The sequence below is a fragment of the Urocitellus parryii genome, chromosome 1, assembly GCF_045843805.1.
Source record: "Urocitellus parryii isolate mUroPar1 chromosome 1, mUroPar1.hap1, whole genome shotgun sequence".
In the NCBI taxonomy this organism is placed as follows: Eukaryota; Metazoa; Chordata; class Mammalia; order Rodentia; family Sciuridae; genus Urocitellus; species Urocitellus parryii.
In genome coordinates, this window is record NC_135531.1 from 139,044,810 (window position 1) to 139,065,199 (window position 20,390).

General features: G+C 43.6%; 2 protein-coding genes across 2 annotated transcripts in view; one reads left to right on the forward strand and one right to left on the reverse strand.

Annotated features, from left to right (window-relative positions):
• Slc36a1 (solute carrier family 36 member 1) overlaps positions 1-9,484 on the forward strand; it is a 105,641-nt gene extending 96,157 nt beyond the window's left edge. The window contains exon 11 of the mRNA XM_026388311.2: positions 9,320-9,484. Coding sequence (XP_026244096.1) covers positions 9,320-9,321 — 2 coding nt within the window. The 3' untranslated portion in view covers positions 9,322-9,484. The remainder of the gene's footprint in view (positions 1-9,319) is intronic.
• The window catches only part of Fat2 (FAT atypical cadherin 2), a 66,407-nt gene that overhangs the window by 38,520 nt on the left and 7,497 nt on the right, over positions 1-20,390 (reverse strand). The window contains exons 3-9 of the mRNA XM_026388308.2: positions 15,644-15,702; positions 13,763-14,074; positions 12,688-12,898; positions 10,405-10,544; positions 9,506-9,787; positions 8,267-8,477; positions 1,361-5,419 (exon numbers count right to left, since the gene is read on the reverse strand). Of these exons, the coding sequence (XP_026244093.2) occupies positions 1,361-5,419; positions 8,267-8,477; positions 9,506-9,787; positions 10,405-10,544; positions 12,688-12,898; positions 13,763-14,074; positions 15,644-15,702 (5,274 nt within the window). The remainder of the gene's footprint in view (positions 1-1,360; positions 5,420-8,266; positions 8,478-9,505; positions 9,788-10,404; positions 10,545-12,687; positions 12,899-13,762; positions 14,075-15,643; positions 15,703-20,390) is intronic.

Here is a 20,390-nt window from a genome sequence, read left to right on the forward strand (position 1 = left end):
GAAGTTAAAGGTAAGCAAATTTCGAATCTATATAAGAAATGTCTATCTAAAGCTATTCACTAGCAAATGGGTGGAAAGTAATCAATGACACTAAACTCTCTGAGGTTTTTCTAAAATTTTTTTTGTAGTTGTAGATGGACGTCATGCCTTTATTTTACTTTTTTACTTTTATGTGGTGCTGAGGATGGAACCCAGTGCCTCATACGTGCAAGACAAGCACTCTGCCACTGAGCCACAGACCCCAGCCCCTCTGAGATTTTATTATACACCTAATGACAGGTCCCTAGCCTTGCTTGTAAAATGTCATTCCTGACAAGGAAATCACTGATAAGGGTGTGGGAAGATGGACTCTCACTCTAAGATCCTAAAATTCCAGAGTTCCAAGGTTCAGCTGCTTCAAGAGTTGACTATTCATTGACATTTACTATTCTCTTATTCAATGATTTTAAGACTCTTGCATTTTTAAGTGCCTGATGTTATAAGATGATAGATTTTATTTTTCTAAGCTACTTCAAACAGCTCACATTCTGTCTGTCTCCAGGAGTCTATGGCTCTTGGTTGGAAGTTGAGACTCATTAACTTGCCAGAGCATATCTGTAAGAGTAAAAAGATCCATGTTTATGGGAATGGATGACATGGCACTGGGGCTTGGAAGAAAAGGATATTCTGAGTGAAGAAACTCTCACGGTCACTGTTTGGTTTAGTCTTTGTATAGAAAATGGGATAATTCAGTTTACAATAGGTATCCACTGAGGAAAGCAGTTTTTAGGTTGAAGTTTGAAGTTTTCATTCCAGCCCTAACACAAACTCAGAGTAGGACCTTGGTTGAGCATCTCCGTCCACCCAGGTCTTGGTTTCCCCATCTGTGAAATGAGGGGGCAGGGCTGGCTCACATCTAAGAAGTGCTGTATGTCACTCTAAGACATAAGTCCTAAAATTGACTAAGAAGAATTTTCTGTAATCCACAACTTGTCCTCCATAAAGACAGTCACCTGGAAGAATTTTCATGGATCACACAACTATTTTGGGGGCTCCCACTATCCCCTGGAAGATATCTGACAGTAGTTAAAATATGAGCCTTCTATTTCATTTGTATCACCTAAAATAAAGTACTTTCTAATTTATAGAGGACCCTCAGAGCTGTCCCCAGTTAGGTCTTCCCAGCATCCCTGTGAGATGAATGGGAACAGACATACCAAGTCTGAGACGGAATGACTGAGGTCCTAGGGGGCTGAGTGATTGGCCCCAGGTTAGACTGCTAAAAATGGCAGAGCCCAAACTTAAATCTAGATCTTGGGCACCTCTGCTGAACTTTTTTCAATGAATCCCAGTACCTCCAGTCCATGGTGGGTGTCCTTACCTGTGATGTAGCAGGTGACCTGTCTGTTCTGTTCAGAGATGTCAGCATCCAGGGTCTTCAGAGTGACCACAAGCTCACCAGGTTCACTATTCTCAACCACAGATCCTCTGTAGTCTTCAGAAGCAAATCGAGGAGCATTGTCATTCTCATCTGTAATGGAGACCTCCACCAGGGCCTGAGAGGACAGCTGGATGGTCTGTCCATGGTCATAGGCCACCACATAGAAGTGGTAGTTCTGGCGGGTCTCACAGTCAAGTTCCTGGAGGGTGGTGATCCAGCCGCTCTCGCTGTCAATGGAAAAGAGCTCATGGATGTTGCTGCCAGTCTCCATGGACAACCTGTAGCTCACCTGGCCATCACTCCCTGTATCTTGGTCATTAGCAGTCACTTGAATGACTGTGGTACCCCCCGGCATATTCTCGGTAAGGAAAGCCTTGTATGGATCAGCCTCAAATATAGGCCTGTTGTCATTGACATCTTCCACTTGGATGTTGACTGAGACTAAGGACACCAAATCAGTATCCTCATGGGGGCAATGTGCCATCAGATCAATCTGGTACCATTTGGTGGACTCATGATCCATGGGCTTCCTCACTTTTAGGACCCCCGTGTCTCCGTCCAGAGAGAAGACACCGTCCTTATTGCTCTCTGGTGTGGTGCCCTGCACCAAACTGTAGATGACTGGATCTTGAGCTGCCACTGCTTTAACAACCCCAATTTCAGACCCTTCTGGAAGATCTTCAGAAGCTGAGAAAGTATACAGGGGCTCAGAAAATTTGGGCAAGGACACTTCATTAGGAACAACCTGAAGTCGTACTGGCACCAGAGAGCCCCAGTGAGGGGGACCCCCATCTTGGGCTTTGATTTTGAAGTCGACAGCCCTGTTTTCCAGCCCCACCAGGCTCTCTTTCACCTTGACCACACCAGTGGTTGCATTGACTTCAATGATGTTTTCATCCAGGTCCTCTATAGAGTCCACTGAGTAGGTGACATCTGCATTCCGACCTTCGTCTGCATCGTAAGCCAGCACCTGGATAATGGGGGAGTCTTTACTGACGTTCGATGGGATGGACAGGGTGTACCCGGATGCTTTGAACTGTGGAGGGTTGTCATTTTCATCTGTGAGGATGATCTTCACGGTGCAGAAGGCCACTCTTCCTCCTCCGTCACGGGCCATCACCTTAATAGCTATGACTCTTTCTGTTGAATTTTCTCGATCCAGTTTCTGCAGAGTGGTGATCTGGCCACTGGGGTTTATGGAGAACTTTTCATCTGCGAGTTTGTTAATGATAGTGTAGTCTACAGTGCCATAGGGACCACTGTCCTTGTCTATGGCTAATAACTCAATCACCTTGGTGCCCACCCTTGCATTCTCGGCTAACTCTGCCTCATAAACATGCTGCTGGAATTCTGGGCTGAACTTGTTGGCATTTGTAGTGTTTATATACACAGGCACCGTTGCTCGAAAGACCCCATCAGAAGCCCCTACCCTCAAATTGTAAAAAGAGTCCAGGTGCTTTTTGCAAAGATTGAATGTAGAAATGATGCCTGACGAGCTGTTGATGGAGAAGTGCCGGTCCTGATTGCCAGAAAGAATCAGGTACTCCAGATGGGAGGCGTCCTTGCTGTCAGGATCCAGAGCTTGAACTTTAAGAACCAGGTGTCCACAGGTTGCTAACTCACTGACATTGGCTTCATACTGAGGTTGTCTGAACTCTGGGGGGTTGTCATTGATGTCAGACACATTGACAACCACAAGGGTCTCACCAGTGAGCGGAGGGTCTCCTCTATCCATGGCCCTGACCTTCACGTGAAAGTGTTGCCGTGCTTCATAATCCAGCTCTTGAACTGTGAACATCTCCCCCGTGCTCCCGTTGATCTGGAAGAATTTGGAAACGTCAGAGCCATCCTCCACGATCTCATAGGAGACATCCCGGTTCTGTCCTGAGTCTTGATCCGAAGCCAAGAGTTGGATCACAGGGGTCTGAGCAGGCAAGCCTTCTGACACTGAAGTGGTATACACCAATTGGGAAAAAATTGGAGGGTTATCATTAATGTCCTCCACCAGGACTTCCACTGTGGCTTCAGAAAATGACCCCAGGGCTGTGTCTGTGGCCCTGACCGTGAACACATGTCTGCTCTTAGACTCATAGTCCAAAGGTCCTGTCACTGTGAGAACACCTGTCTTAAAATCAGTGGTGAAGAGCATCAAGGGCTCTTCCTCCACAATGTTGTAGATAAGCCTGAGTCCCTCTGGACTCCGGGCTTGGGTGTGGAGAATTGGGGTATAGAGGGTGATATTTTCAGGTACTTTGATTTTGTAGTAAGGACTCTGAAATAGTGGGTTGGATTTATTTCTCACAGTGACAAGAACCTCTTCCTCAGTCTGTAGGGATGGGGTTCCTCCATCCCGGGCAATGACTTTGAGGCGATACTTATTTAAAGCTTGATAATCGAAGGGCTTCTTGAGCGAGATGTCCCCAACATAGGGGTCAATTCGGAAATAGGTATAATCTTCTGCAAATGCATATGTGACTGTCCCATTTGCCCCCAAGTCCTCATCAGTGGCAGATACCTGAAAGAGGACATCCCCTGGCTCTGTGCCATCTTGGATGGTTGTGTAATAGGGCAGATGCTTGAATTCAGGAGGATTGTCATTGACATCTTCAACAGAGACTCTGACTAGAGCCTGAGCCACTCGCGGAGGGATCCGATTGTCCCTTACTTCCACTGCCACCTCGTGAGTGTCCTGCTGCTCTCGGTCAAATGCCACTCCTCTTGTTTGCAGCACACCTGCTGACTTCACCATATGAAACAGATCTGTGCCATTCAAGAGAAAGTAGGACAAGGTGTCATTCAAATGATTGCCCTGGACATTGAAAATCACCAGGGACTTTCTGTCCTGCAGGTTCTCCTTCACTCTTGCCCTATAGACATCCTGATCAAACTGTAAACTTTTGTCAAGGACGTGGGTCAAAGAAATTTTTACCAGTGCAGTATCTTGATACAAGCCATCGGAAGCCCTAATGGTGAGCTTCCGAGAGAGCCCCAGGACAGCAGGATTCAGCACAGATATTCGACCAGTGACGGGATGAATGGCAACGGCTTCATCAGCATTGCCAGTCTTGATGCTATAATTGACTTCCGAATCTTCGTCACTGGCCCTCACCACAAGGAGCTCCATTCCTGGATGGATGGGTTCCACGATGGCCACTTCATATATCTGCTCTGCGAACCTGGGAGGAGAGTCGTTCACATCTCTGACATTGATAATGACCCTCGCAGGCCTGGGTGCAAATAAGATGGGGCTCCCTTGGTCATGGACGTAGACGCTGAACTGGAAAGAAGGCATACTCTCATAATCCATCTCTGATGCAATGGTTAGGGTGCCCATGCTGGGATCAATTTGGAAAAACTTCAAGGCCTCTGGCTCTAAAATTTTATACACCAACAAGGAATTCACTTCCTTGTCGACGTCAGAGGCGTGAATCACAAAGGGGTTGTTGTCTTCATCCATGATCATGCTGTGCAATGGAGCTGCTTCGCTAATTTGGCCCACAAAAGTTGACTTCAAGAACGTGGGAGCGTTGTCATTGTCATCAATTATGTAAGCAAGCACCACGACATCCGTAAAGGCACCTGCCATGTTGCTGCCTCGGATTTTCAGCTGGTAAGAGGAGATTTTCTCATGGTCTAACTTCTTCTGGATGGAAATGAGGCCAGAATATGAGTTCATAGAGAAGACGCCATCTTTGTTTCCCTCTCGCAACTCATAGGTAACTTCAGAGGAGCTGGTAGCAGAGACAAGGATGATTGGGGAGCCAATGGGGATAGACTCTGGGATCTCCACAAAGTACTCAGATTTTGAAAAGATGGGTGCACTGCTGTCTGAGGGGTACACATGAATGATCACTGTAGCCAGGTCATGCCAACGTGGGAAGCCTTGATCTTCTGCCTTCACTGTCAAAGTATGCCGAGTGTGATTTGCTCGGTCAAGTTTCTGGGCTACGGTTATGATGCCTAGTAGGGTATTGATGTTGAAGAAACCCTCACTGTTACCTGAAATGCAAGACAAAACTAAGTTTACCATATTTTCAAGAGAAATGAAGTAGGATTCTAGATCAGTAAAGAGACTGTTACAGGGGCTGGGCTATGGCTCAGAGGTAGAGTACTTGCCTCGAATGCATGAGGCCCTGGGTTTGATCCTCAGCACCACATAAAAATAATTAAATAAAATAAAGATATTGTGTCCATCTACAACTAAAAAATATTAAGAACAAAAAGACTATTGCACAAAACTTAGAGCAAAATCCGCATCCTGTGCCACCCCGGATTTAGTGTGATGTAGTGTATAGGGTAAATAATCACTTTATTGAATCCCTAAGGTGGCGCACATAGTAGGAACTTCATAAATGGTGCTTCAGTTATCACTAATTCTCTGAGACACAACTTAATCTACAAACCAAAGTTGTAAGAGGTCTTTGAAGCCAAGAAAGGAGACTCACACTTTACAAAGCACACTTCAACACTTCACCCTGAATTTCAGTTGTGCCTTTTGTAGGAAAAGCTTCAATTATATTGTAGAGCACCTTAAACCATTCTTCACACAACTTCTAATAGTTATGGCTATATACCTAAAATGTGAAACTATAAATATGAAGTCAGAACTGATAGGGACTTTAAAAATCACCTTGTCCATTCCCTTTATGGTCTCTAGTAGGAAAGTCCTGGCTAAGGATTGGGTGAGGAGTCGGGTTCAAAGGGATTGGACAGATAACCTGGATCTTGATACTGTTGTATACCAGTGACCTCCTACCACATCTTATTTCCTAAACTTCAAGCTTTCTCACATCATCTTTATATTTTTTTAAACATCCAACCACTGCCTGTATTATTTTATAATATTATTTAATGAATATTTTCCTTTGAGTTGATGCATTCATAAATTGTTAAATATTTTTAAAAGGTCACTGTATGTTGCTACCTTAAAAAATTATCCTTTGTCATAAATCGAGGATACAATAGACAATGAAAACAATCTTATAAAAACTTGAATAAAATGTATTCCTTGCTCAAGAGTCTGAGTCTGAGACCTATTCTCCTTCTTTGGTAAAAATAACAAGTAATGGGAATTAGGACAAAATATAAAAACATTAAAAAATAAGAAATTGTGTTTTTTGCATGGAAAACAATACAAAATTTAATTTAACTGTAAAGTAAATTAAGATTTTATGGCTAATTTTTTAAAGAGAAAGAGTGAGAAAAGACTGAAGAGATTCTAGTCCCCAAATCAAGGTTTGCCCTCAATTGGAACAGGAAGTTTGATAGGCATCAGCAACAAAGCACCTTCTTCTCGCCTGATCACCTGCTCAGTGGTATGACTGAGTAGCCCCTGGGTTAGTTTGCTGACCACCAGATATACAGGCTCACATTCAGGGGACTATCACTCTCCACATTTCTTATTCTGTTTACCACATGGGTGTATAGTTATGATATCAGTGGCAAAGATAACAGCTGAGATTCGTCATAAGACTTTCAATCCATGCCTTCCACACTTGGAAACCCTTCTCCAGCTGATTGTTTGGGTGGTCTGTGATACAGGTGCCAAACTCAGTCAAAAACTCAGGTTTATAGTGGTTCCCTTAAAAGTCGATAAGTTAACTGTGTAGACATAACTCTAATTCTCATTTCTTATATTACTGTGAGTAAAAATCAGGGCACAAGATTCTATATCTGTTATGATCTCAATACCACAAAAAGATGCTAGAAAAAGATGAGAGACAAATAGACAAAATTGTTATCTCTGGGTGAAGGTGATCATGTTTCAGTGTTATGTTCTTCTTTATACATTCCTGTATTTTCCATATTTTCAAAAATGGACATGAGTTACTCCTATACTCAGAAGAACATTTGAAAACTATCTGTAAAATAAAACCATTTTCTTCATCAGAAGGGCTGACAGTGAGGTGAAATTGGATAACAGATGTGATTATATTTAATAAATCACAAAAAGTAAACAATCTATGTATTATAATTTATATTCTTTAGGTATGAATGGATTTCTGTCACATGGAAAATATTTCTTCAAAACAGAAAATGTAAAATGCTCTGATTTTTTGAGCATAAACAACCATTATGCTCCGTGAGAATAGAGAGTAAGCCATGTTCATCTCAGTTCTTCCAAAGAAACTAGCTCTATAAAGTATTAACTATCATTAAAGATAATTATTATTAAATGTCATTAATTATACATTATCAGCCATTACAAATTATAATTAATAATTAGTTGGCTACTGGATATTATCACTTTTGTTACATTAACTACCTATAATTGACCCTTATCAATGATCATAATAATAACCCCTGGCATTTATATAATCTTTTACAGTTTATGACATTTATTAACATACATTGTATCTTTGAATCTTTTATAACAACTTTCTAGAAAAATACTATTTCCGTTTTTTTGAGATGATGAAAACCATGGAGCAGACATTAAATGATTATATGACCTTAGCAGAAAACAGAAGTTACTCCTAAGACTGCCATACACCTAATACCTAAAGTATTTACACATCTCTTTTAATGTACATGCATGAAGTCATTGCATTTTAAAATGTTGCATGGGCTTCAAAAGCATCTTATGCATATGTGGTCATTGGTGGTTTATGTCATATATATGTAAAGTCTCCCATAACTTGAGTAGTCCCTTTACTATTGTTATTGCCATCTTTGGTTGTGCCATAACTTAGGTCATGATAGTTCAAGGGAATGTTCTAGAACTGATATTTATCAAAGCCTGGAGATTTTGTGACTTGATTAATCTGAAAATTCATGCCTCTAGTGCTTTCCTGTATTTTCAAAGCAGCATTTGCCATCCTCTGAACTCATGGCCAGGCCTCTCACCTTTCAGGAGGGAGTAGTGGACCACAGCATTGGCACCCCGGTCAGCATCCTCAGCTCGGACCTGGAGCAGCTCTGTGCCAGGGACTATGGTGTCAGGAACACTTGTCTCATACCGGAGCTGGGTGAAGTGTGGTGGGTGGAGGTTTCCATCCTCCACATGAATGGTCACCCACACGAAGTTCCTCTTGATGGGCATCTCTTGGTCTCGGACCTGCGGGCCCAAGGGGGTATTAGCAAAAGGAATGGAAGGAGACAGGGCTAGAGATTAAGGTCAATAAATAGGATGCCCATGAAACCTTACCAAATTGTAACTCTGCATATGTCTTTAAATCTTGATCCAATCTATGGTCTATTTTCTTTTTACAAATAATTATAATTAGACTTAGCTAATTTAATGGATAATTTCACTTTGGGACAAAGGCAGAAATAGTCAAAGAAACAGTATTTTCCAGATAAGTCCCCTGAAGACTTTAGTTCTTTGTTAACATGATACATAGGAAAAAAAAATATATGGTCAAGTAAATTTGGGAAGCACTGAATTAAAGGGAGCAAATCAGTTTTCATTGTCACAGGATTTCTCAGAGGCTTCAATATACACTAATGTGCCTAGAGGGTGATACAGGTAAGAAACTTGACCCCCACAACAGGAAGACAGAATTTTTTTAAAAAATTAAAATTTATGGAGGCTTTCACTCTCAAGGTCATAAAAATGTATACACAAGACCCAGAGTTTTGGGTCCTGTACCTGCTTGCCTGACCCTGGTCCTTGCTTTGGGTATGAGGGTCTTATTTTATTTGTGTTTTTGTTTGTTTGTTTTTGTGATGCTGGGGATTGAACCCAGGGCCTTGTGCACGTGAGGCAAGCACTCTACCAAGTGGGCTATATCCCCAGCCCCTGGGTATGAAGCTCTGACTCTTTATCAATCCACATGGTAGTCATAAAGTCATGGTGTGGGAAAAGATTTGTTGGGAGATATTTGGGGTGAGTCCAGAGAAAGCCAAGGTCCACAGGAATTTCCTTGCCAACCACCCTGTCTCTTGTTTTCATTCCAGGAATCCCCTATGGAAGATGCCTCTGGCCAGCAGTGAAATATCCCAATTCTCTCTCTTGAATTCTCTTGACAGCATCAGCACATCCAGTTTATCAGTGATGAAGGATGCTTCCACATGCCTCCCAGTGTGTCCACCCCCCACACCCACTCACAACCACACCCTCACCCGCTTCTTCAGTGTGCTCACCATAACCGTCAGTGTATGCTGGGAGGGCCCTGAGCCCAGGTCCAATTTCCCCACGGTTACCAGGACACCACTGCTTGGGTCCAGCTGGAAGAGGCTGGTACTTTCCGGGTCTTGGCTGCCCTGGATGGTGTAGATGAGTCCCTTGCCCTTGTCCTGATCTGTAGCCTGGACTCGGAGGAGCTCGACCCCAGGCAGAGTGTCCTGGGGGACTCTGACCTCATAGTGAGCCTCCAGAAACTGAGGCCTGTGATGGTTAATGTTGGCAATCATGAAAATGTAGACCTAGGGAGGACACACACACAGAGAAGGGGGACTGTGAACTGCATGGGGACAAGGACAGTGTCTGTCTGAATCTCCACTGAACCATCCATGCCTAGCACAGTAGCTGGCACACAGAGTCATTATCACTCGATAAATATTTCCAGAATGAATGATGGAATCTCAAAATCACCAGGCTTTCAGAACACCGTGCTGTCTTATGGTTTTTCAAAAATAAAAATTTTATAAACGAGCCTTTTCTTCAAATTAAAAGTTATGTAAAATTCCAATATATGAAACAGAAAAAAAAAAACTATGGTAAAAATCCAGAGTAGAAATCTAGAAACCCATGACCTGCCCATCATTCATCATACCCATGGTAGCCCCTCAGGGATTCTATCTTTAACTAAAACTTCTCATTTAGGCAAATCCCTTCATCATATAGAGCTCCACTGTGGGAACAAACATTATTCCAAGATCATAGAAGTAGGGTGTGGATTATGTAAAACTGGATCCCAGAATTTTCATTTCAGATTCTTTGAGGTCCACCACATCCACAGAAAACTTTCTGGAACCTCATTCCAACCAAGACCACCTCCCGTCTCCTCTCCACTCAGGCACTGCCAACTGAGTCCTCTAACCTGGGTGGCAATGGTGTGGAACCCATCTGTCACCTCCACAGTCAAGTTATAGCTTGACCTTCTCCGTGTATCAAGAGGCCTGGCAATGATGATGCTGCCCGTGGTCTTCTCAATGTCAAAGTCCATGTCCTTATCCCCATCTGGAGGGGCAGTGGAGAGAAAGAAGCACACACAACACAACCTCAGTGACGCAGGTGGCAGCTGCCTAACTGGCATCTGGTCCTCAGATTTAGAGCACGTGGTAAAGGTACTGTGGACGTTCAAGGAAGAACCCGAATCAGAGATTCTAAGACTATTCCAAGATGATATGTTATCTGAATGACAGGCTGGAATTGATCCGCACCAGAGTCCAAAGAGCTGTAGGCAAACTACTGTGATAGTCTTATGCCTAGAAAATAACTCTGTTCGATAAGAAGGAGAGGATTTAATAAACTACAAGAATCCAAGATATAGAATAACATGAAACTACTTCAATGTGTCCTGTTTAGTGATATGGAAATGTATTCACCATCTCTGACATTTGAAATATTAGTAAATGATATGTTAATATAACTCTTTATATGTGCGTGTGTGTACATACACACATGTGTGCATAAAGAAACACATCAAAAGTGTAATGATGGATTATCTTCTGGTTGATGGGACTTGTGGTAATTTTAATTTTCTTCCCCGTATTCATTTGTGTTTTCTTACTGTTCTATAGGGTGCATGCATTATATAAAGGAAATTATGTGTAATGGGAAAATAAGTCAAACAAATAGAAGAGAAGGCAATCAGAACTGAAAGTAAGACCAGGAGATCAAAGAGATTGGGCCAAATGCAGATCTTAAGCTTATCTCTGAGCCAAGGCTGAAAACTATGGAAAACTCTCTGAGCCAGGCTGAAAACAGAACTCCCTGCCTGTGTGGGTACTGAACTCCTAAGAGATTTTTAATGTAAAAATTTCAGAGTCTATAAAACCTCTACATTTCTATGCAAATTTACATATGTGGGTGTGCATATGTGTTCATACAACATTTTGGTGTTGTGGGCCAGGCTATATGGGCAATGACCAAACAGACTCCATTTTGCCCTGAGACTCCACATCATGTAAGAAATGCTTCTCCCAGGGAAAGCCCTACCTCTGTACTCATCAATAGTTGATTAGCATAGCATGTTTGGCAACACAAAATGGCAATTCTTATACAATGTAAAAGTGTTCAGTCTTTGGTTCCCATTTTTTCTTAGAGAATGTACCCTGTTCTGATTGATTGTCTAAATGTTAGTAACCATTCTTTAACTTGTACTCAACTAGGGATGTATTGACCCACTCTCTTTTCTGTTTATGATTTTTAGATCTCATAATGTTTGTCTATGGTTTTGAATCATAAAAACAGCCACTTATGCTTTAATATGGTTTTGGACTATAAAAGGTGTACTCACACCCCAGGAGGGTGTCAAAGGGTGTAGACTTGCAGCCTACCCTTTGGCCCACTAGCTGTGAATCTGGTCTGCCAACTGGCGAATAAAGTGTCCATCTCCAGGTTTAAGATCGACTCAGTGATTTATTGCAATCTTGCCTTCACATTAGGAAGAAGACCTTAGCATTCATCAGATTCTCAGAGGGCTTTATGAATTTCTTTTTCCAAAACCAAAAAACAACCACCACCAAAAAACATAACAAAACAAAAACCACTATGATTTAGAGATAGAGAGGAATGTATGTTAGAGGAGCCCATCAGAGCTTAGACCCAAGTTCCTCTTAAAATGATAAGGAGCATGGGGCTAGGGCTGTAGCTCAGTGACAGAATACATGCTTAGCATGACTGAGGCCCTGGCTACAATCTCCAGCACCAAAAGCAAGAATAAGAATGAGCATTTTTCCCTGGGTCTTGAAGAACGTGGACAAGTATGCTGAACACGGCCCCAGGGTATAACTACCCTCAGGCTCATCCTCAGGAAGTCATCTCTATCAGTATTTCATGTTTTTTGCCTCTGGGTCTTTCTGCACCATTCATCTCAGGTTTCCTAGACATCTGGAGTAACTGAAGCACTGCCCAACCCTGTCTGGGGTCACCAGTGAGATCACAAGACATTCCACCTGAGATCATGGCTATAATGGAAAGAAAACTTGACAAAAGCTACTACTCACTGCCCCAGAGAACCTGAGAAGCATGATCACCATTCAGGGCCCAAAGAGGGGCTACCAAAGAGCATGACCTTGAGGGAGGTCAGAAGGACTGCACACTGAGGACTAGAACTGGTTTACAAAGATAGAAGTGACGGGTGCTTCTTGGAACTCACCTGAGATGTGGAACCAGAAGAGGCCAGGTCTGCCCTCTACACTGATGACCCCCACCATGTGGTTCACAGGGTCTGTCTCCATGACCGTAAAACTGTAGTGGTTTTCATCAAAGGCCATTGGTATGGAGGATGGTCGAGGCTGGGGGATCCATTCTATGTGTAGCCGGACACTAGTTGAGAGTGGTGGCTGCCCACTATCTGTTGCCTTGATCTATAAAGATACCAGCACCAAAATTGAGCCACCACCAAGCTGACCTATTGTCCATTGACTCATTCATTTGACACATTCTTGAGGGATCACTATACACAGGCATTGTGTTAGTTGTTATAACCACAGTGGTTAAGTAAAACACGTAATTTGTGGTCTAGAACCTCTTGGTTAGTCAAAAATAATAAGAGCCACCATTAAGCGAAGGTTTACTGTGTGCTAGTTCATAAACTGAACTTTGCGTATATATGCCCTTTACCATTCCCAACAACTATAAACAGAATGCTAGACTTTATTAGGCTCTTCCTATTATCAGACCTTGCTCTGAGAGTTTTGTGTGCAATGTCTTATTTAATCTTCATGGTAGGCCAAGGAGAGAGTCTATGATCATTTTCCTTCTGCAGGAGGAAACTGGAGCTCAGGATGGTTGAATTCACCCACCTGGCCAGCAAGAAGGCTGAGATTCTTGAATTCAGGCCATCTGACATGATGACCCAAGGCCTACCCATTTGGTACACTGTCTTCCTGCAAGAATAATGTTCTTATTCCCAGTTGACAGATGATGAAACAAAGGCTCAAAAGAGTTAAATGACTCGTTCAAGATCACACAGATGCTAGGATCAATACCCATGCACATCTTGATTTCAGAGCCTTTGTTAATCTCACTAAATCCTTATCTAAAAGAACAGATAGGGTTTCCCAGTCTCTTTCTGTGCACAGAGAAAGATCCAGAATTGGTTGGAGTCAAGACTCCCAGCTTCCATTTCCATCATGCTACCAGCTGTTTCCCTCCTCCTATGTCCTCACAGAAAAAATTCCAGCCAACTCTGTGACTCCCTCCTCTGTGACCTCTCTCTATTTGCTCACCGTTAGGATATTATATTCTCCGGCCGTAAAGGTGCTACTGGATGACACTACACCGGTGACTGGGTCAATGCTGAAACCCTCCTCATCGGTCTCCTCAATGCTGTAGGTAACCCTGCCATTGAGACCCTCATCTGAGTCTGAAGCCACCAGCCTGTACACAGGCCCAGGGGACACTGGGCTGAGCCTCTCTGGAAGACGAACATTGAAGAGCTTGTGGGAGAATACAGGTGGATTGTCATTGACGTCCAAGATGCACACCACCACCCTGGAGGTGGACTTCAGGGAAGGCTCCCCATTGTCCAGCACAGTCACCTGCAGACAGAATTGAGCATGAGGACCTGGACTGAGAAATACAAAGTCATGCATATGTACCACCACCCAGCACAACATGACCACTGCTCTGACAGTCTGTTTAATATTAGTTTGTTCTTTGGTATATGCTTGTTATTTTTATTACCATGACTTCACTTGCTCGGAATACAGCTCTCTAGTAACTTTGTCCACAGGAAAACCAATGAGAACAGAGAAAGGAACCAGAGAGAAGTGGAAGAAGTCAAGATCAAAGTGTCCAGACCAAAGCTGGTGCTCTTCACCCAGCAAGGCCCATGGGCCATTCCAAAAAGACTATCTACTTTTTATTTGTTTGTATTTCACAGTAGCTCATGTTCCTTTGAGCTACTTGAGGTTAGAATATGTTTATGCAGGAATGGGTGGAACCTCTTGAGTCAGACACGTAACCCGATACACGAAATGAAATTCAGAATGAGAGAAAAGACACTAAAGCAATTTCCAGACTCAGAAGCTATTTTGTATAGGGGCAAATCATTCCATGCATATAAGCCCTAAGAACACAGCATGAGATAGGACATTACCACTTACAGTGATTCCAGATTTTTAAAATACTTTAAATTTTTAAAGGCAAATTTGTCAGTCCCTAGAAACTCTAGAAGACCATTTAGCTATTACTAGTATTACTCATTTCTGTGCACAGTCTGTGAACATAGAAGACAAATATATACATATATGTCAAATATATATATACATATGACAAATATATATATATATATATATATATATATATATATATATATATGTATTCTAGATTCTTCCACTAACCTAGTGCTTGACCTTGGGTGAGTCTCTTTCTGGACCAGAGGGCTGTACTAGAAACCAGACCTGAGAAGCACATAGCACATGTATACTGCTCCTCCTTCCCACACTTACTTCAGACATTATTAAGGACATGACCTCCCTTGTCAGAGCTGATGAGCAGCAAAGACCCAACAATCCTTTATCACTAACCACAACAAGGCTCAGTTCAAGTCTGTCCTCTTACCTGAGCCTAGAACTCTCCTCAGTCACAGTACCAGAGACATGTATGCAACTCCAAGGTCTGCCGAGACCCCATAAACCATTACAAATTCAGTGACCAGGTTCACCACTATTACTTGTTGGCATAATTGTAGCTGGCTTCCTTTCCCCCACCCCCACTTTATGAATACTGTTGTTATTCCCAAGAAATAGAACCTAGCCCGAGATAAAACCTACCAGCCTGGAGACTGGCCGATCTCTCCCTGTTCTTATCAAGAGATAAGAGACAACTTACTGACCCCTGAGATGGGGACGTGCTGGTTTCCCTGTTCTTACCTTGAGAAAATAAAGGGACACGCCGGTTTCCCTGTTCTCCTTTCTGTCTCTGTTCCCAAGAAACAAACTTGCCTTCCACAAGATCAGGACTAAACCCGCCCCTAGCACGAGGCCATGATTTTAGCCTATAAAAGGTAACATTCAAGGGGCAGTTGCTGCTGCTGTCCCTTCCTCTGTGCAGAGGAAGTATGTGTGTGTGTGATTAGCCTGCGCTACTTTTCTTTGATGACCCACCTCCAGAACGTGTTCATCCTTGTTCTCTCGGTCCAGCTGCTTGGAGGTGGACAGGAGACCTACGGGAGAAATGGTAGGAGGCAGATGTGAGCAAAGGGCTCCCAGAGCCACTGCACTGAGGTGAGTTCAGGATTATACTTCATGAGAATTATCAGATGGGAATTCTTCCAGTCTTTGGAGAGCAAGTATATTAAGGGGAAGGGAAGGGAAAGTGAGGTGGTAAAAGAGAACAACAGTGATAATGTGCTAGCCGAAGTTCCCACCTACAATTGCTTGGGGTGATGGGTCAAAAATTCAGCAACCTCCCAGCATCATCACCCTGTCCAATCAAATGCCTGCCCCCTCAGATATTCATCCAATCAGATGCCAGCCCACTCATACCCACCCAATCAGATGCCAGCCCACTCATACCTACCCAATCAGATAGATGCCTGCCCCACTCAAATACTCACCTGTTCAGATGCCCATCCTCTCAGAAAGAACTGAGCTGGATGGAAATCCCTTGTTCCTGACAGACTCTAACCTAATGACTCTACTCTGAGGAAACAAGGGAGAGTTAGAAGCCAGTTCTTTGCAAGATTTGGAAACCTCAGAAGTTGAGGTTATTGTTATTAATGTCATCCTAAGCCCTCAGCCTAAGAGGTCATGGTTGAGTATGAAAAATGTCCTCTAAAGAGAAACAAAGCCATTGGTAGCCATCCGTGAACCATCAGAAAACTGTCAGTAAGTTCATTGATTTTGTTTAAGCGTCACGAAGTCATGAAGATAAGGGAAGCGAGAGTCTGCTCTTGCTGGAAGGTCAGTAAAGAGAATGGAGGTTCTGTGTGGGGTGCAGTGAAGGCAAAGGGGATTCCACCTTGGGGTGGAGCCTCCAGTGAAAGAGAAGAGCTTGGGGTGAGCAGGTGGTCTCTGTCAGGAGCATGTGACCCCCCTCTTGGAGCAGAACATGTGTCGTCCCAGCTTCTTCTTCCCTGACGGCAGGCATGGGAGCGGTCAAGGAAGATGCCCTGGAAAGCCCCATGTCCAGGCACCCTTCCAGACAGAAGGAAGATGAGTGGAAACAAGGCATAACATTCCTCTGGGACTGGTGTGTGCCGTCCCTGGTCACCTATTCAGTTCATCCCTAAGCTGAGGGGCTGGAGAAAGAAAAGCTTGGACTCTGGGACACTCCCGCCCCAAGGAAGAGTGTGAGGGGTACTGGGTCTCAGGGTGAGCCCTCTGGTCTCCTTCTTCCCTTCCCCCTGCCCCTTCTCTTTCTTCATTCCCTTTTTTCCTGAATATCCCTCTCCCTCCCCTCTCTTCCTTTCTCCCCTCTCTCTCTCTCTCTCTCTCTCTCTCTCTGTCTTCTGAGGCTTTCACCCTCACTGTCTTCCCTCTCTCCATTCCTCTCCCTTCCCTCTCTTGCTTTCTCCCTCCCTCTCTCGGTATCTTCTTTTTTCTTCCTTTTATCTTTTTTATCTTTCTCTCACCACTGCTTCCCCCTACCTCATAAGGGCTTGTGTTCCTGGAATCACTGCCCCGTGGCCTCCTGAGCTCTTACTCCCTATTACCTTGACCCCCTTCTCTGACAAATGGCAGATTCTCTGACACATGTCCAAATTCCCAGGGATTGCCCATATACAATGAGGGGACATCAGAGCCTTCCACACAGGGCTGCCGAGGACCCACTAAGGAGGTGTGTGGAATGCCCCTCAACTCTCCTGGCCCTTAGTGTCACTCGACCGATTCATCTCTTACCATTTTCCCCTCCAAACAAAGACCCTTCCTTAACCCTTCCCTTCCTCCCCTCCCTCATCCAATCTTTTTCTAACAGACTCTCCTCAGATAGACCCCTTATCCCTTTCATCTTGACCCACTGCAGTGCAATTCTTTCCCCAACTACCTTTTCATCTTCATCTCCCTGTTCTTCCCTCCCCCAGCCTCCCCCAGCACCAGTGTTCACTGAGCTCTCACGGGCCCAGACTTTCTTCTCATCTTTCTATTTTTCTACCTATTAACTTATTTAATGCTCACAATTGTCCAGGAGGGAGCTGCTACCATCTCCATGTTACAGGTGAGAAGTCAGGCACGATGGCTTGAATGTGTCCTCCAAAAGTTCATGGGTTGGCAACTGAATCCTCACGTTCATATCTTAATGGTATTTTTAGGTGGGGGCTTTGGAAGCTAATTAGGATTAGATGAGTTGGGGGTAGTAAGGTCCCCAGTATGGCATTAGTGGCTTTATCAAAAGAGGAAAAGACACTCAAACTAGCACACTTGTTCTGTCTTACCATATGATGCCTTCTGCCATGTTATAATGCAGCAAGAAGACCCCCACCCCATGCCAGCACCATGCTCTTAGAGTTTCCAGCTTCCAGATCTGTGCAGTAAATCAACCTGTAATCCTTATCAATTATCTAATGTGTGGTACTCTGTTACAGCAACACAAACTGGACTAATGTAAGCAGAAAAGTAACTTTCCCAAGATACCACCATTTATAAGTAGAGGAACTGGGATATGCCTGTTGAAAATTGACCTGCTTGCTGTATCTTCAATGAGATCCTGGTCTTTGTCTCTCCTGGATGTTGTCCATGTCCTTCCCCTTGTCCATGTCCCCTCCCTGACTGCTGTCTGTAAAAATCCTCCCCAACCTTTAACTTCCTATATTCACCTTATTCCAAAAAGCAGCTGCAGACCCACTACACAGACCGGATCATCTTCTTCCTCCTCTGATCAGCTAGGGCACCACACCTACTCCTGTTTTACAAAGCTGTGTTCTTTTGCACTGGTTCGGTACTCCTTCCATCTAAATATTCATGCTCCTGATGGACTGAATTTCCCAAAGCCTGAAACCATGTTTTATTTTTTTCACATCTCTCCACTGCACATCATTTAAAGGCCTCACCAGGGCAGGGACCTTTAAACATTTGCTGAGTAAATGAATGTATCTTGGGTTTAAGCAAAGATTGTGAATAAAGCCAAGAAATGCATTCATCCATGTAACAATTATTTGCTGAGCTTCTACTATATGCCAGGTACTAATTATATTGTGACCAGCAAAAATAGTAAAGGTCCTTTTTCTGGGGAACCTTTGAAGTCTAGTGGGCAAGGATAATTCATGGAGTGAACATACAGATGAACATAATGGGCTGTATTATACATGTTATGAAAGAGAGCAAATGGTGCCAGGAAGTGTATTATGGTATCAGGAAAATTCTCTCTGGGTGAGGAGCAGCCATGGACTGAAGCAGCCATGTGACTGGAACCCAGAGAACAGCAGCATGAGAGGGCAAGACGAAGCCAGAGGGGTCAGCAGGGCTGGGTCCGGCATGAGTCCATGGGACATGGCAAACTGACTTTTCCCTTAAAAGCACAAAACAAGCATCTCAGCTACCCCTGTAGGAAATGGGGAATGCAATGATGAAGATGAGGATGGTAGGCTGGAATCATGGCAGATAGATTTTTTTACTTTTAAAAAGTTCATGCTAATAAAGATTTCTTCTCCTCAACTGCAGGAAAACTAAGAACATCTCTGCCTTCTAGGGCGTTCTGCCAGAAATGCTGTCAGGGAACTGTTGATAGTCAACAGAACAGGGATTTGGAAGAAGTTGAGAAGTTAATGCCTCAGGTGAGAGATCTCTTAGCTCTTCTAAAAGGGGAGGGACAGGGTGGGACCAGATAGAAAACCAGCTTAAGCCTGTTCTCCACTAGAAAAGCATCCTCCTTCTGGGATGACTACTCCATACCCTGAGCTCCAAGGTTAATAGGAAAGGCACCCAACAAATGTCCCTGGGGAAAATAGACACTTGTATTACCCACTTACTGTCTGCCCCAGAACTCCCTCCCAGAACCTCCTTGGTCTTCAGGGTCAAGGCAGAGCCCACTAGCATTCTCCCTCTTCCCTTACTCCAGTCTTACCAGGGTTCTGTCCTTCTAGGACAATGGCAAACGGTTGTGGAATGGGATGTTGTGTTCAGAGGAGAAAAATGCCAGCCTTCTCTACAACAGTGCTGTTGTTCATCTTCTGAGAGGAAGATGTGGCATTCGAGAAGTTCCCCCAGCACTGGAAAGTGGTTCTCAAACTCCAGTGCCAGTGGGAGCTAGGCAGGTGTAAATGGGGTTGTAGACTGAGAAAAAGACCATAGGGGACGATGGGGACCACAGGGACCATGAGGACCAGAGGACATAACCTTGGTCTGCTCAGGAAGCTGCTGCCAGTCTCTGGTATAATGTGGCCCTATGGAAAGATGGAGATAGTGTGGCCAGACCTTTCCATTTTTGAAGAAAAATCAGAAATCTGAGATGCTTTGTGGAATCTGCCAATTTTAAAATGTTGGAAAAAAATCATTGTTTAAAGCTTGTGCCAAATAAGTCATTTTATATATTTATGAATATATTATATAGAAATATATATGTGAAATACACACACACACACCCCACACACACACATCAACACATAAAATTACTGGGTCAAATTGTATGTTTCTTTCTAATTATAAAAGGTACTGATCTATGACAACATTTTACCTTCTTGCATTCTACCAATAATGAATAAAAGTACTATTATTCCAAAAAAGCTTGTGCCAGTCAGACAAAACACCCCTGTGGGTTATACCTGGCTCACTGCTGCCAACTGGTGACTGCTGCATTCCTTTAACCCATCCACCATCCTTTCTCCACATGTTCTTGGGCCAAGGACAGTTGCTAGTGAGAGTTCTAAGTGGATCCCTATTGCCACTGTGTGGGTAAAGTTGGGATCCGTCTGGA